The sequence below is a fragment of the Chiloscyllium plagiosum genome, chromosome 11, assembly GCF_004010195.1.
Source record: "Chiloscyllium plagiosum isolate BGI_BamShark_2017 chromosome 11, ASM401019v2, whole genome shotgun sequence".
Classification (NCBI taxonomy): Eukaryota; Metazoa; Chordata; class Chondrichthyes; order Orectolobiformes; family Hemiscylliidae; genus Chiloscyllium; species Chiloscyllium plagiosum.
Genome location: NC_057720.1, coordinates 66,865,502 through 66,876,784, shown reverse-complemented (window position 1 = coordinate 66,876,784; position 11,283 = coordinate 66,865,502). Strand labels below are relative to the sequence as shown.

General features: G+C 40.5%; 1 protein-coding gene across 2 annotated transcripts in view; it reads left to right on the top strand.

Moving 5' to 3' along the window:
* The window catches only part of tmem59 (transmembrane protein 59), a 40,617-nt gene extending 29,601 nt beyond the window's left edge, over positions 1 to 11,016 (top strand). For both annotated transcript variants that reach the window (XM_043699636.1, XM_043699635.1), the window contains 2 exons: positions 6,608 to 6,725; positions 10,111 to 11,016. In XM_043699636.1, coding sequence (XP_043555571.1) covers positions 6,608 to 6,725; positions 10,111 to 10,263 — 271 coding nt within the window. In that variant the 3' untranslated portion in view covers positions 10,264 to 11,016. The remainder of the gene's footprint in view (positions 1 to 6,607; positions 6,726 to 10,110) is intronic.
* Positions 11,017 to 11,283: the final 267 nt, after the last annotated feature.

Below are 11,283 nucleotides of genomic sequence, written 5' to 3'. Positions count from 1 at the left end.
TTGTGGGTCAGACAAGACCCAATCAGCTATGTAACTTAATAGGGAACTTAACTGATATTTCCTAAAGTCTGGGAAGTCCAATCCACCCCTTGCCTGTGGAAGCTGTAGCTTCTTCAGCTTAATGAGGGGTCGCCTATGGTTCCAGATAAAGGAACTCTGCCAGCCGTATAATTTACATAAAGCCGTCCTCGGCAGCATCACTGGAAGCATTCTCATAGGATATAGGAGATGGGGCAGGATATTCATTTTGATTAATGCTATTCTACCCAGCCAGGAAATTGGCAGGTCTCCCCATTGCTTGAGGTCCTGCCTTATCCTTTCCAATAAATTCACAAAATTAGCCTTATACAACTGACCAAATACTGGAGTAATAAAGATGCCTAAATATAAGAAACCCTCCAGGGACCAGCGAAAGGGAAAAAGGGAACCGTCCGCTAAGCGGGGTATCACAGCAAGGCCACCCATTGGCATAGCTTCCGATTTTGAAAAATTAATTTTATAGCCTGAGAATGCACTAAATGTATTAATAACTTGGATTAAGCGAGGTATGGGCATCAAAGGGTTACTGAGGAATAGAAGAACGTCATCTGCATAAAGGGTAATTTTATGTTTACCTGTACCAATCCTTGGGGCCACTATATTAGGATCAGCTCGTATCGCTTCTGCTAGTGGTTCAATTATTAGCGTGAATAACAATGGTGAGAGGGGACATCCCTGACGGCAGCCCCTACCCACACTGAAGCTATCCGAGCCTAATCCATTGGTAACCACAACTGCTTTGGGGTCACTATACAATGTTGAGATCCATTTGGTAAACACCTGTCCAACACCAAACCTCTCCAATGTGTAAAACAAATATGACCATTCGACCCTATCAGATGCCTTTTCCGCGTCTAATGAAACTACTACTCCTGGTATCTTTCCCTGATGACAAGCTTGGATCATATTCAGAGCCCTTCTAACATTATTGGATGATCTACGGCCCTTAATAAACCCCGTCTGATCCTCCTTTATAATATGTGGCAGTATCCTTTCTAGTCTCAGTGCTAACGTTTTAGAGAGGATTTTAAAATCTACATTTAGCAAGGATATTGGTCTGTATGATGTACAATCTTCTGGGTCCTTTTCTTTTTTAAGGATAAGAGAGATATTTGCCTCTTTCAGCGAAGGCGGGAGACAGCCCTGGCTATATGCATAGTTATACATGTCCATAAGTGGACCAACCAGTATTTCTGTAAATTCTTTATAGAATTCAGCTTGAAAGCCATCTGGGCCCGGCGTCTTACCGTTTTGAAGGTGCCTAATTGCATCAACTATTTCTTGGGGTGTAAGAGGAGCATTTAGGACCGATACTTGTTCCGGAGTTAGGTCTGGAAAAGTCAAATTTTTAAAAAATGACTGCATCCTCTTCGCCCTATCTTCACAATCCTGTGATTTATATAACTCAGAATAGAATTCTCTAAAGGTTGCATTAATCTTTTTATGATCATGAGTCAAAATACCCGTACTTTCCTTAATAGACATAATCGTCTGAGGGGCCTTTTTTTTCTTTGCAAGAAATGCTAAGTATCTACCCGGTTTGTCGCCATATTCATATAACCTTTGTTTTGCAAATAATATTTCCCTCTTAGCCGTTTGAGTAAGTGTAGTATTTAGAGCTGTCCTAAGAGCTGTAATCCTTTGCAATTTAATAATAGAGGGTCTATCAGTGTATGCTGTTTCAGCCGCTTTTAAACGGGTTTCAAGCAGACGCTGTTGTTCTCCCTTTAATTTCTTCTGGGTCGCTGAGTAGGAGATGATCAAACCTCGCGTATAAGTTTTGATGGTCTCCCCCATCATTGATGGGTTGCTAGCTGTACCTGAATTAATTTCTAAAAAAGTTTTAAATTCTTGAGAGAAGTACTTTACAAATTTACTATCTTTCATTGGGAAGGGGTCCATACGCCAATGCCGAGGGGATGTCCCACTGTTCCTCGCCTTAGTTTCCATATATACAGCAGCGTGGTCAGAAATTGCTATATTACCTATTTTACAGGATGATATGGAATTTAAAAAAATTGAGGGGGCAAAAAACATATCAATTCTGGTATGACATTTATGTGGATTGGAGTAGAAAGAAAAATCTCTGGCCTGTGGATGAAGACATCTCCATACATCTACTAATCCTAATTCTTTGTTTAGATCTATCAATTGTCTAGATCTGGGAGATACTCCTGCAGTACTCTTGGGAATCCTATCTATTTCCAGATTCATAATACAATTAAAGTCTCCCCCCATGATTGTATGACGGGCACCAAAAGCCATCAATTTTGAAAAGGCTTCCATTATAAATTTAATGGGATGTGCCGGGGGGCAGTACAAATTTAAAATCCTATATTCCTCTCCATTTATGAGGGCTTTAATCAAAATATATCGTCCAGATTCGTCTTTTATCTGCTTTAAAATTTTGAAAGGGAAATTCTTCCAAACAAGAATAACAACTCCCCTGCTTTTTGAGCTAAAAGAAGAAAAAAAGGCCTGATCAAATCCACCCTGTCGTAATTTCAAGTGTTCTTTATCCGACAGGTGTGTCTCCTGTAGGAGAGCTATATCAACTCCTTCCTTCCTTAAGATTTGATAATATTTTCTTCCTTTTGACTGGCGAATTACTCCCCCTGACATTCCAGGTGTACCACTTAACCGACTGATCAACCATAATCATCTGGGCAAATCCGAGACCCCTCGGGAGGGGAAACCCTATCCAGAACATCCCGAGCGTAGAGCATATAAAATTTACAAAAATAAAGCCTCTCTAATACACTCACAACAATACAATAAAAAAAATTTCTAAATAAAAAAAATATAAAATGTATCTAAGTGGAGATTTTTCCCCTTGTTCCCAGGGGGTGTCACTTCTCTCAAAGTCCATCATATCCTCTCCCAACCAATGCCCCACCCTTGACCCAGGCGCTCCTCAATAAAATGAGGAGAATTCAGATATAATACAAAGCTAGAGTTAACAGTGAGTACCCTACCCCCACCCATACCAACACCTGGATATATTTGGTAATGTTAATACCATATATAAACATATAACTATAAAATTACAACCTCAACAAATAATAATTAAATATAAATATAGTAATACAAAATAACAAGGGAGAAACAACCTAAAGACAGAGGTAAAATTGAATAAGGTAACCACCTCCCCCCAACACACACACACATGCATCCCACATATATACATAAAATAATAAAAGAAAAAGGGGGGGGGGAAGAAAATCAAATCCCTCTCCCCACCCCCCATGATAATATTAAACAGTAAAATATGAGGAAAAAAAAGGGGAGGATATAAACCAAAGCAGGGGGAAAGGCAAACCAACATCCATTATCTCTTACAGTTTATCTAAGAGAGTCCAAGAATTCCTTAGCCTTTTCTGGCGATCCGAAGTTATATACGGATCCTTCATGGTTAAAGCGTAGTGTCGCAGGGTAGCGTAAGGAATATTTAAGTCCCTTAAACGCTGCTTCGCCTCGTCAAATGTCTTCCTCTTTCGGACCAAAGCTGGGGAAAAGTCCTGGAATAACATGATCTTGGATCCTTTATAGATCATAGCTTGGGGATCTTTTCCAAGATTTCTAGAGGCTTCTAGGAGTATCTGCCTCTCCTTGTAGCTCTGCAGCCGGAACAGGACCGGGCGTGGGCGCTGGTTCGAGCCGGGCCCGTGTATTGCGACCCTTACCTGGCCTGATCCAGCTTCCAAATTTAAAAGCTGTGGCAGCCACTTCTCGGAATGCTGTAAGCTAGCCTTCCTCTTCCCGTTCGGGAAGGCCCAGCAAACGAATATTTTTTCGGCGACCTCGATTATTGAGGTTGTCAATGTGATTCTCTAAGGTCCGGACTCGCTGTTCGAGAGTCCGGACCTGATCCACGGCCGATTGAGCTGTAGTTTCGGAGGTCGCGACCTTTAACTCCGCCCTCCGACTCGGCGCTCGATTTCCTGGATGTCTCGGTCGTGCTTCTGCAGCGCGGCTGAGAGTGTGTCCCATCGATTTCGGGATACTTCGATGAAATCGTCGATCTTCACGCCCAGTTTGGAGATCATCTCCACGAGGTCAGTCCCCCGGGGCGGCTGTGTATGCCTCAGCTGCAGCTGGAGAAGGTGGGGGTGGGGTTCCTGCTTGAGAGCTGCGGGCTCCCTTCCCTTTAGTCATTTTTACTAAAGAATAGATTGTTTAAATTTGATATTAAATAACTAATTAAATTAAACAGCTGTTATAAATGATTTGGTAAGTGTGGTGGGGGTGGGTGACCCACTTTACCCAAGTCTTGGGAGGAGCACTGTAGACTCAGACTTGCTGGGTCGCCGCCATCTTGGATCTCAGTCCTCCATGTCTAAACAACTACCAACCTATCAATTTAGAAAATAGGAGCAGGCCATTTAGTCCTTCAAGCCTGCTCTGCTATTCAATATTATCCATTGGCTAATCATTCAACTCCATATCCTGTACCTGGTTTTCCTCATACCCTCTTGATCCCTTTAGCCCTCAGCATTATGACTAACTGCTTTTTGAAAGTGTTCAGTGTTTTTGATTCAACTACAGGTTTACCATTGTTGAAGAGATTTCTCCTCATCTTGGTCTTAAATGGCTGCTCTAGTATCCTTTAATCTGTGGCCCCTGGTTCTGGATTCACCAGTGATCAAGAACATCTTTTATGCATTTACCCTGTTTTAAGTTTCATTTAATCTTGCAGGCTTCTGTGAACTGTCTCTGCTAGCCCTTCAAGATACACACAGCAATTCTGTCCCAATTAATCCAATCTCTCCATGCCCAAGTACAGCCATCCCATCAATCTGTCTAGTAAATCCTTGTTACTCTCTGTACATAGCCAGAATATCCATCTTCAGAAGCTGAGAACAAAACTGCATACGCTACTCTACGCGTGGTCTCACCAAGGCTCTGTGCAATCCCACTGCCCTGTGGCTGACGACTTCTTCAACTCCCCCCTCCCACTCTGCCAAGTCCTGGGCTGCCTCCACTGCCAAAACCTAGCCACCTGTCACCTGGAGGAAAAATGCCTCATTTTCTGCCTTGGGACCCTTCAACCACATGGCATCAATGTTGAGTTCATAATTTCTCTGACTCTTCTCTACCCTTCCCCACTGATCCAACCTGGCACTGCCCTCTTGAACTGTCCTATATGTTCACCTTCCTTCCCACCTATCTACTCCGCCCTCCACTCCGACCACCCTCCCTCCTATTTATCTCTCAACCCCCTTAACTCCCTCATATGTTCCTGATAAAGGGCACAAAACATCGATTCTCCTGCTCTCAGATGCTGCCTGACCAGTGCTTTTCTAGCGCCACACTTATCTATCTGTACAATAGCAGCAAGACATCCCTGCTCCTCTACCCATCCTCTCACTAAGTCCAGATGCTTTTTGTTGTTGTCACTGCCTGCTGCACCTATCGGACATCCAGCTCTTGTTGCATCATCCTCCTGTCTTGCTCTCTTGCTTTCTCAGTCTTTTTTTCTCCCCCACCAAAATAAGCCTGGAATTCCCTGTTTTCTTTATAACTAGTGGTGTTACATTAGCAGCCCTCTAATCCATTGAATCTATACCAGAATCAATAGAATCTTAAATGATGACCATCAATTCATCCATTATTTTAGGGCCAGTCTAGGGTGTAGATTACTGACAACTGGAAATTTAATGGCCTTTAATCTCATAAATTTCTGTAACAACATTTCCCTACAAATACCAAATTTCTTTTTCCCCCTTAGTTCATCACTCTAACTAGAAATGATATGTTTAGGGCATTGCGTCGTCCTCCTTATGAAGTCAGAACCAAAATATATATTTAATTGCAAATAAAACAAATTGCTGGAGAAACTCAACAGGTCTGGCAGCATCTGGAGAAAAGGCAGAGTAAACATCTTGAGTCTATAACCCTTTCTTTTAGCAGGTTCTGTAGACTATTCCTCAATGTATTGACCAAGGAAACCATCCCAGGCATTCTTCTTTACAGTAACTGTTAAAATCCCCTCTGGGCTTAGATTTGAGCTAGAGCAATTCAATAATCCATAATGACCATAAAACTAACCTAAAGCAAATGAACACTTTCAGAAAAGTGTTAGCACAAATAATTTTAGATGTTTACAATTATGTCTTTATCAGAAAGAAAGGCTGCTTTCATCAACTTGATGTGTTGTGGGGGATCATATCATTTTACCTGTTGAATTTGTTATTTTTTTTTTAATTTGATGTTGGTTTAGTTCTTTCCTGTGAACATCAGGCTCATTACAATGGATAAGTTGTGGTGCTTTGTCATGTGCCAACCAGGGACTGAGGTTACTTTCCAAGTTGGCAATGTAATTTCTGGAATCCAACAGTGTCATTGAGCAGAGACAAAAATGGAAGGAGAGGAGGTGATCTGTGGCCACTTTACCAGTTTCCTTGCTTCAACCTTGTCATAAAGAGCTGTTAGTTCATAGGCAAGGAATGAAGGCACAGAAAAAGCAATATATTTGCAAACATTTTTGTTCACTGATGTTTAATCAACTCCAGTCAAAGGGCTATAAGTACAGAATTATTGACCTCCTAATAAATCATTGATATTTCAGGAATGCTGGAATCCCTCGCTGGATATTAACCACCACCCTGGTACTCTCTGTGCTAGTATTGTTGTGGATCTGTTGTGCTACTGCTGCCACTGCTGTGGAGCAGCACATTCCATCAGAGGTAAGACTGAGCTTTAACACCCTAATGCTATCATATTTGAAGAAAATAACTGCACTTTGAATGCAGGGCTCACCAATGTATATATCTGCCATTTGGTCGTCTTTGCCATTTAATAAAATCATGGCTTGACAGATTGTGACCTCCTCTCCATTTTGCTTACTGTAGATAACCTTGGATACTGGACTACTGAGAGGAACCACCACTATCTTAAAAATATTCAGTGGCTGTCAACATTGAGAGGAAAAAAAATTTCCATCTTAAATAGGACATCCATTATTTTTTAAACACTAATTCTAGTCCCCCTAAAATTTTGCCTCTGTTCCAGTGGCAAAAAAATAATTCCAGCACCCTGAGCAAATATGTCCTTTTTCTGTTCCATTCTCCTTGCACTTAGCATGTAAATTTGCCCTCCCGATTACCTGCATCTGCATGTAAAGTTTTGGGTTAATGTATAGGATTCTCCGATTCCTGTATTTCAGTTTTGTGAGCGCCCCCCCCCGCCCCCCATTCCATTTAAGTGATATACTGCTTTTCTATTCTTCATGCCATTTTCACATTTCCCTCTATTATACTCTGGCAAATGTTTGCAAGGAGCCTGCATTGGGATATAGATTGGTTATGTCCTATTCGTAACTAACTTTTCTATATTAGTATCAGTAAATTTGGCATCCTTCATCCATGCCCTTTGTATAAATTGTATATTGAGGCTCGGCAGTGAATCTTGTGACACTTATGATCCCAGACCAGACTGCAGCATCTGAGAATCGGTAAATTTGAGGGTGGTGGCATTTCACATGCTTCCTCAAAAACTCAAATAAGTTAGATGATATTCCCATTCTGAAGCTATGCTATCTGTCTGTCTGACTCTTCAAATGTTGCATTGATTTTCAGAAATAAATTATTTTAAAAATCCCATTTCGGTTCCTCCTTAAATTAGTACTTTGCCTGCTTTTCAGTTCTTCCATCAAGACTAAAAATTAGTAGGTTGTCATCTCTACTATCTAGTTAGGTGTTAATTTGTTTATTTTAGGCTGTGTTTCATATGAACACTATCTCCGAGGTGGCGCAAGGAGCATGTAGGCACAGACTTCACGTGGCAGTGCTAAAACAAAGCTGTCTTCCAACTAGGAAAAAGTTTGTTGATCCAACCCTTGGGAATTCGATGAAGCTGGGGACAAAGACTTATGTACTCAGTGCTTCCTGAAGTCCGAATTTATCCTAAAATTGCTGTCTCTCGCTTTTCCAGCATGAAGAGCAAACTAGCTGCACTACTCTGTGCCGGCATTACTTTCATGTTATTTGGTGGAGAATTACATGCTCCTGTACAGTACCTGAGCCTCAATAGGACTATCTGCACTTGTATACCCAAATGTAATGCATAGAAGATAGTGACATTGACTGCTCTTGCAGATTAATTTTTTTCCTTTTGAGAAGGGGAGATGTTTTATGCCAGTTACTGATATCACCAGGCTTGTGTGCGGGCACACGTGGCCATTTTGACAGCCATCTTTGCATTCATGCTAGCTTTAATTATTTTCATTTAAGCTTGCATGAATTTATATCCTCTCTCTCTCATTTTATTTACTCATCTGTTGTAGATAAAAGCTTGCGTTGAGGGTGATTTTTGAGGTATAGCTGCTTATAGCCCCTGGTACCTTGCTTAGGCATTTATTCTTTGTCTGAGCTTCCACAGTGAAGGCAAGTTCTAACGCTCAGTATTGATAGCAACCTTATCTGAGATTCTCACGCAGCCAGTTGCCAAGGCCTAACTATTTGAATGGGAAATCCTTAATGTGTGGCGAGCTCGTACTGATTTGTACCTGTACACAGTTGGGTTTAAAGAACTTTTTAAACTTTCTCTACATTGCTGTTGTCATAGCATGTGCTGTGTTTAATTGTTAAACTATAAGGAACATTCAAAGCTAGGTTTTCTTAACGCACCAATATGGATACAGGCTTTCAGACTTTTAAAAATTTCTACAGATAAATCTTCCCATCTTGCCTTTTTGACCTTCAGGATTGCAGAAGGATCAATCTATAAATGTAGTTCAATTACTTATTGAGTCAGCAAATCAGAGGTTAAATGTTTGATTACGTCTAGTGGAGCCATATTTTGCAGATGATGCAGTGTTCATGGGTTGCAGAGTAGTGAGAATGGATGGATGTGCTGGAAACTGAGAAGTGTCCCCATTTCGACTGTTTGTCAGGAACTGTCCTGCACATGTTGGTTTGGCCACTTTTGAAATAGTGTTTTTGACGTTGATTAGGCCACTGTTGGAATATTGTGTGCAATTCTGGTCTCCTTCCTATAGGAAGGATGTTGTGAAACTTGAAAGGGTTCAGAAAAGATTTACAAGGATGTTGCCAGGGTTGGAGGATTTGAGCTATAGGAAGAGCTGAACTACAAATCTTCTCAAAACTTGCTATAGGGAGAGGCTGAATAGGCTGGGGCTGTTTTCTCTGGAGTGTCGGAGGCTGAGGATGATCTCACAGAGACTTAAAATGAGGAATGTGGATACGATAAATAGACAAAGTCTTTTCACTGGGGTAGGGGAGTCCAGAACTAGAGGGAATAGATTTAGGGTGAGGGGGTAAAAATTTAAAATGGATCTAAGGGGTGACTTTTTCACAGAGGGTGGTGCATGTATGAAATGAGCTGCCAGAGGAAGTGGTGGAGGTTTGTACAATAGCAACATTTAGTATTTAGGCCAAATGCTGGCAAATGGGACTAATTAATTTAGGATATCTGGTTGGCATGGATGAGTTAGACCAAAGGTCTTTTGCCATGCTGTACATCTGACTGTGGGTCTAATCTAAGGAAATATTCAGCATGATGAATCTCGGCATTCATGAATGCTAAGGAAGAAATTTAAAATGCTGCTTTACATAAAAAGGGAAATTAAATTAAAAATCACCTTCCTTTGATTTGGACGTGGTCAATGATCGAGAGTAAGCTGCCATTCTCATCAAAACAGAAGCAGGCCATTGGTCTGCTCAACTCCATCATTCTAGGGTGGCCTGATGACTCAGTAATTAGCAATTCTGACTCGCAGCTCTAGCGACCCGGGTTTGATTCCACCCTCTATTGTCTGTCTGTGGGGAGTTTGCATGTTCTTCGTGTCTTTGTGGGTTTCCTCTGGGTTGCTCTGACTTCCTTCCATAATCCCAACATCATACTGAGAAAGTGGGGGGATGTGGATGCAGTTACAATATTTAAAAGACATTTGAATAAATCCATGAATAGGAAGAGTTTGGAGGGAGATGGGCCAGGAGGGACTAATTTAGTTTGGGATTATTTTCAATATGGTTAGGCTGAAGGGTCTACATCTGTGCTCTATGACTCTGTGACAAGTTTTCAGTGATCAGGTGTGCATTTCCGTTACAGAAACTAAGCATATATGGAGACATGGAATTTATGAATGAATTGAAGCTAACTCCATATCCAGCATCTTCATTGATTGTCATCAAATCCAAGGATGAAAAGGACATGGCAGGACCCATACCTACTAAAGTGAACCTGGATCACTCGACGATTTAGACAATGTGGATGAAATTTGGACTCTCCTTGTGTTCTGAAATTTTAAAGTGGTAGTTTTTGCCAAATGTCTAGTTGAGGTGAAATTTCAAAATTAAGATAAATATTGTTTTTTGTTACATTCCTGGGATGCAAACAATAATTGGAACTTTAGGGTGACATAGATTTGAGCTGTTTTATTAAAGGGGTCGATTCTAAATAGCTCTTAGTGTTGCACAACACACTTGTCTGCATGTTTGAAAACTTGTAAGCAGCTGACCCTTTTTGTTCGCACTGGTTGTTCCTTTGTACAGATTAAATGTCACTGCTTGTAACACTTCTTACGATTGTTATTTCTACAATCTGGATATTTAACTCTAGTTTTAATCAATTTATGTATTAACATCTTTTCCTTTTTCTGTACTTGCATCATGGATACCTTGCTCTTGGATATATGAAAAAGTTGTGTGCACACATTATGTAAATATTGAGCCACAGTAACCTCAGAACGCAATTTAAGTTTTTCCCATTTCTCAGTAACTCATTGATAATAAACCTCGTGGCTATTTTACAACTGAGCTGTGTTTTCTTTTAGTGCACTTCCATTGTTTTCTTCAAGTTAAACATTTTTTTGCTTTGATTTATAAAATCTTTATTATAATCAAACTCTAGTACTGTTTGTAGTTTTGATCCAAATGTAATTTCCTCATGGGTTTTGTGGACAACATTTTTTTTTGTTCAAGGAATTATAAAATAAACATTGGTTTAATCACCTCATCAAGTGATGCAATGCTGTTTATTCTACTTCTTTAAAAATGTGAAATATTTGAACATTTTTCCCAAATGAAAACAAAGTTTGCAGATCTTTGTATTGTTTGCAATAATGCAATGTGACCTGTAGGATGTTGGAGAGTGGTGCGCTCAGCAAATGATTGGATAGAATGGAATGAGGATGGATTATTTGGCTGCTGTTCAACAAATCAGACTGAGTAAATTCTGTTGTCAGATTTGCTGCCTCCGAGGAATGGATAAAGCTGATGTGCT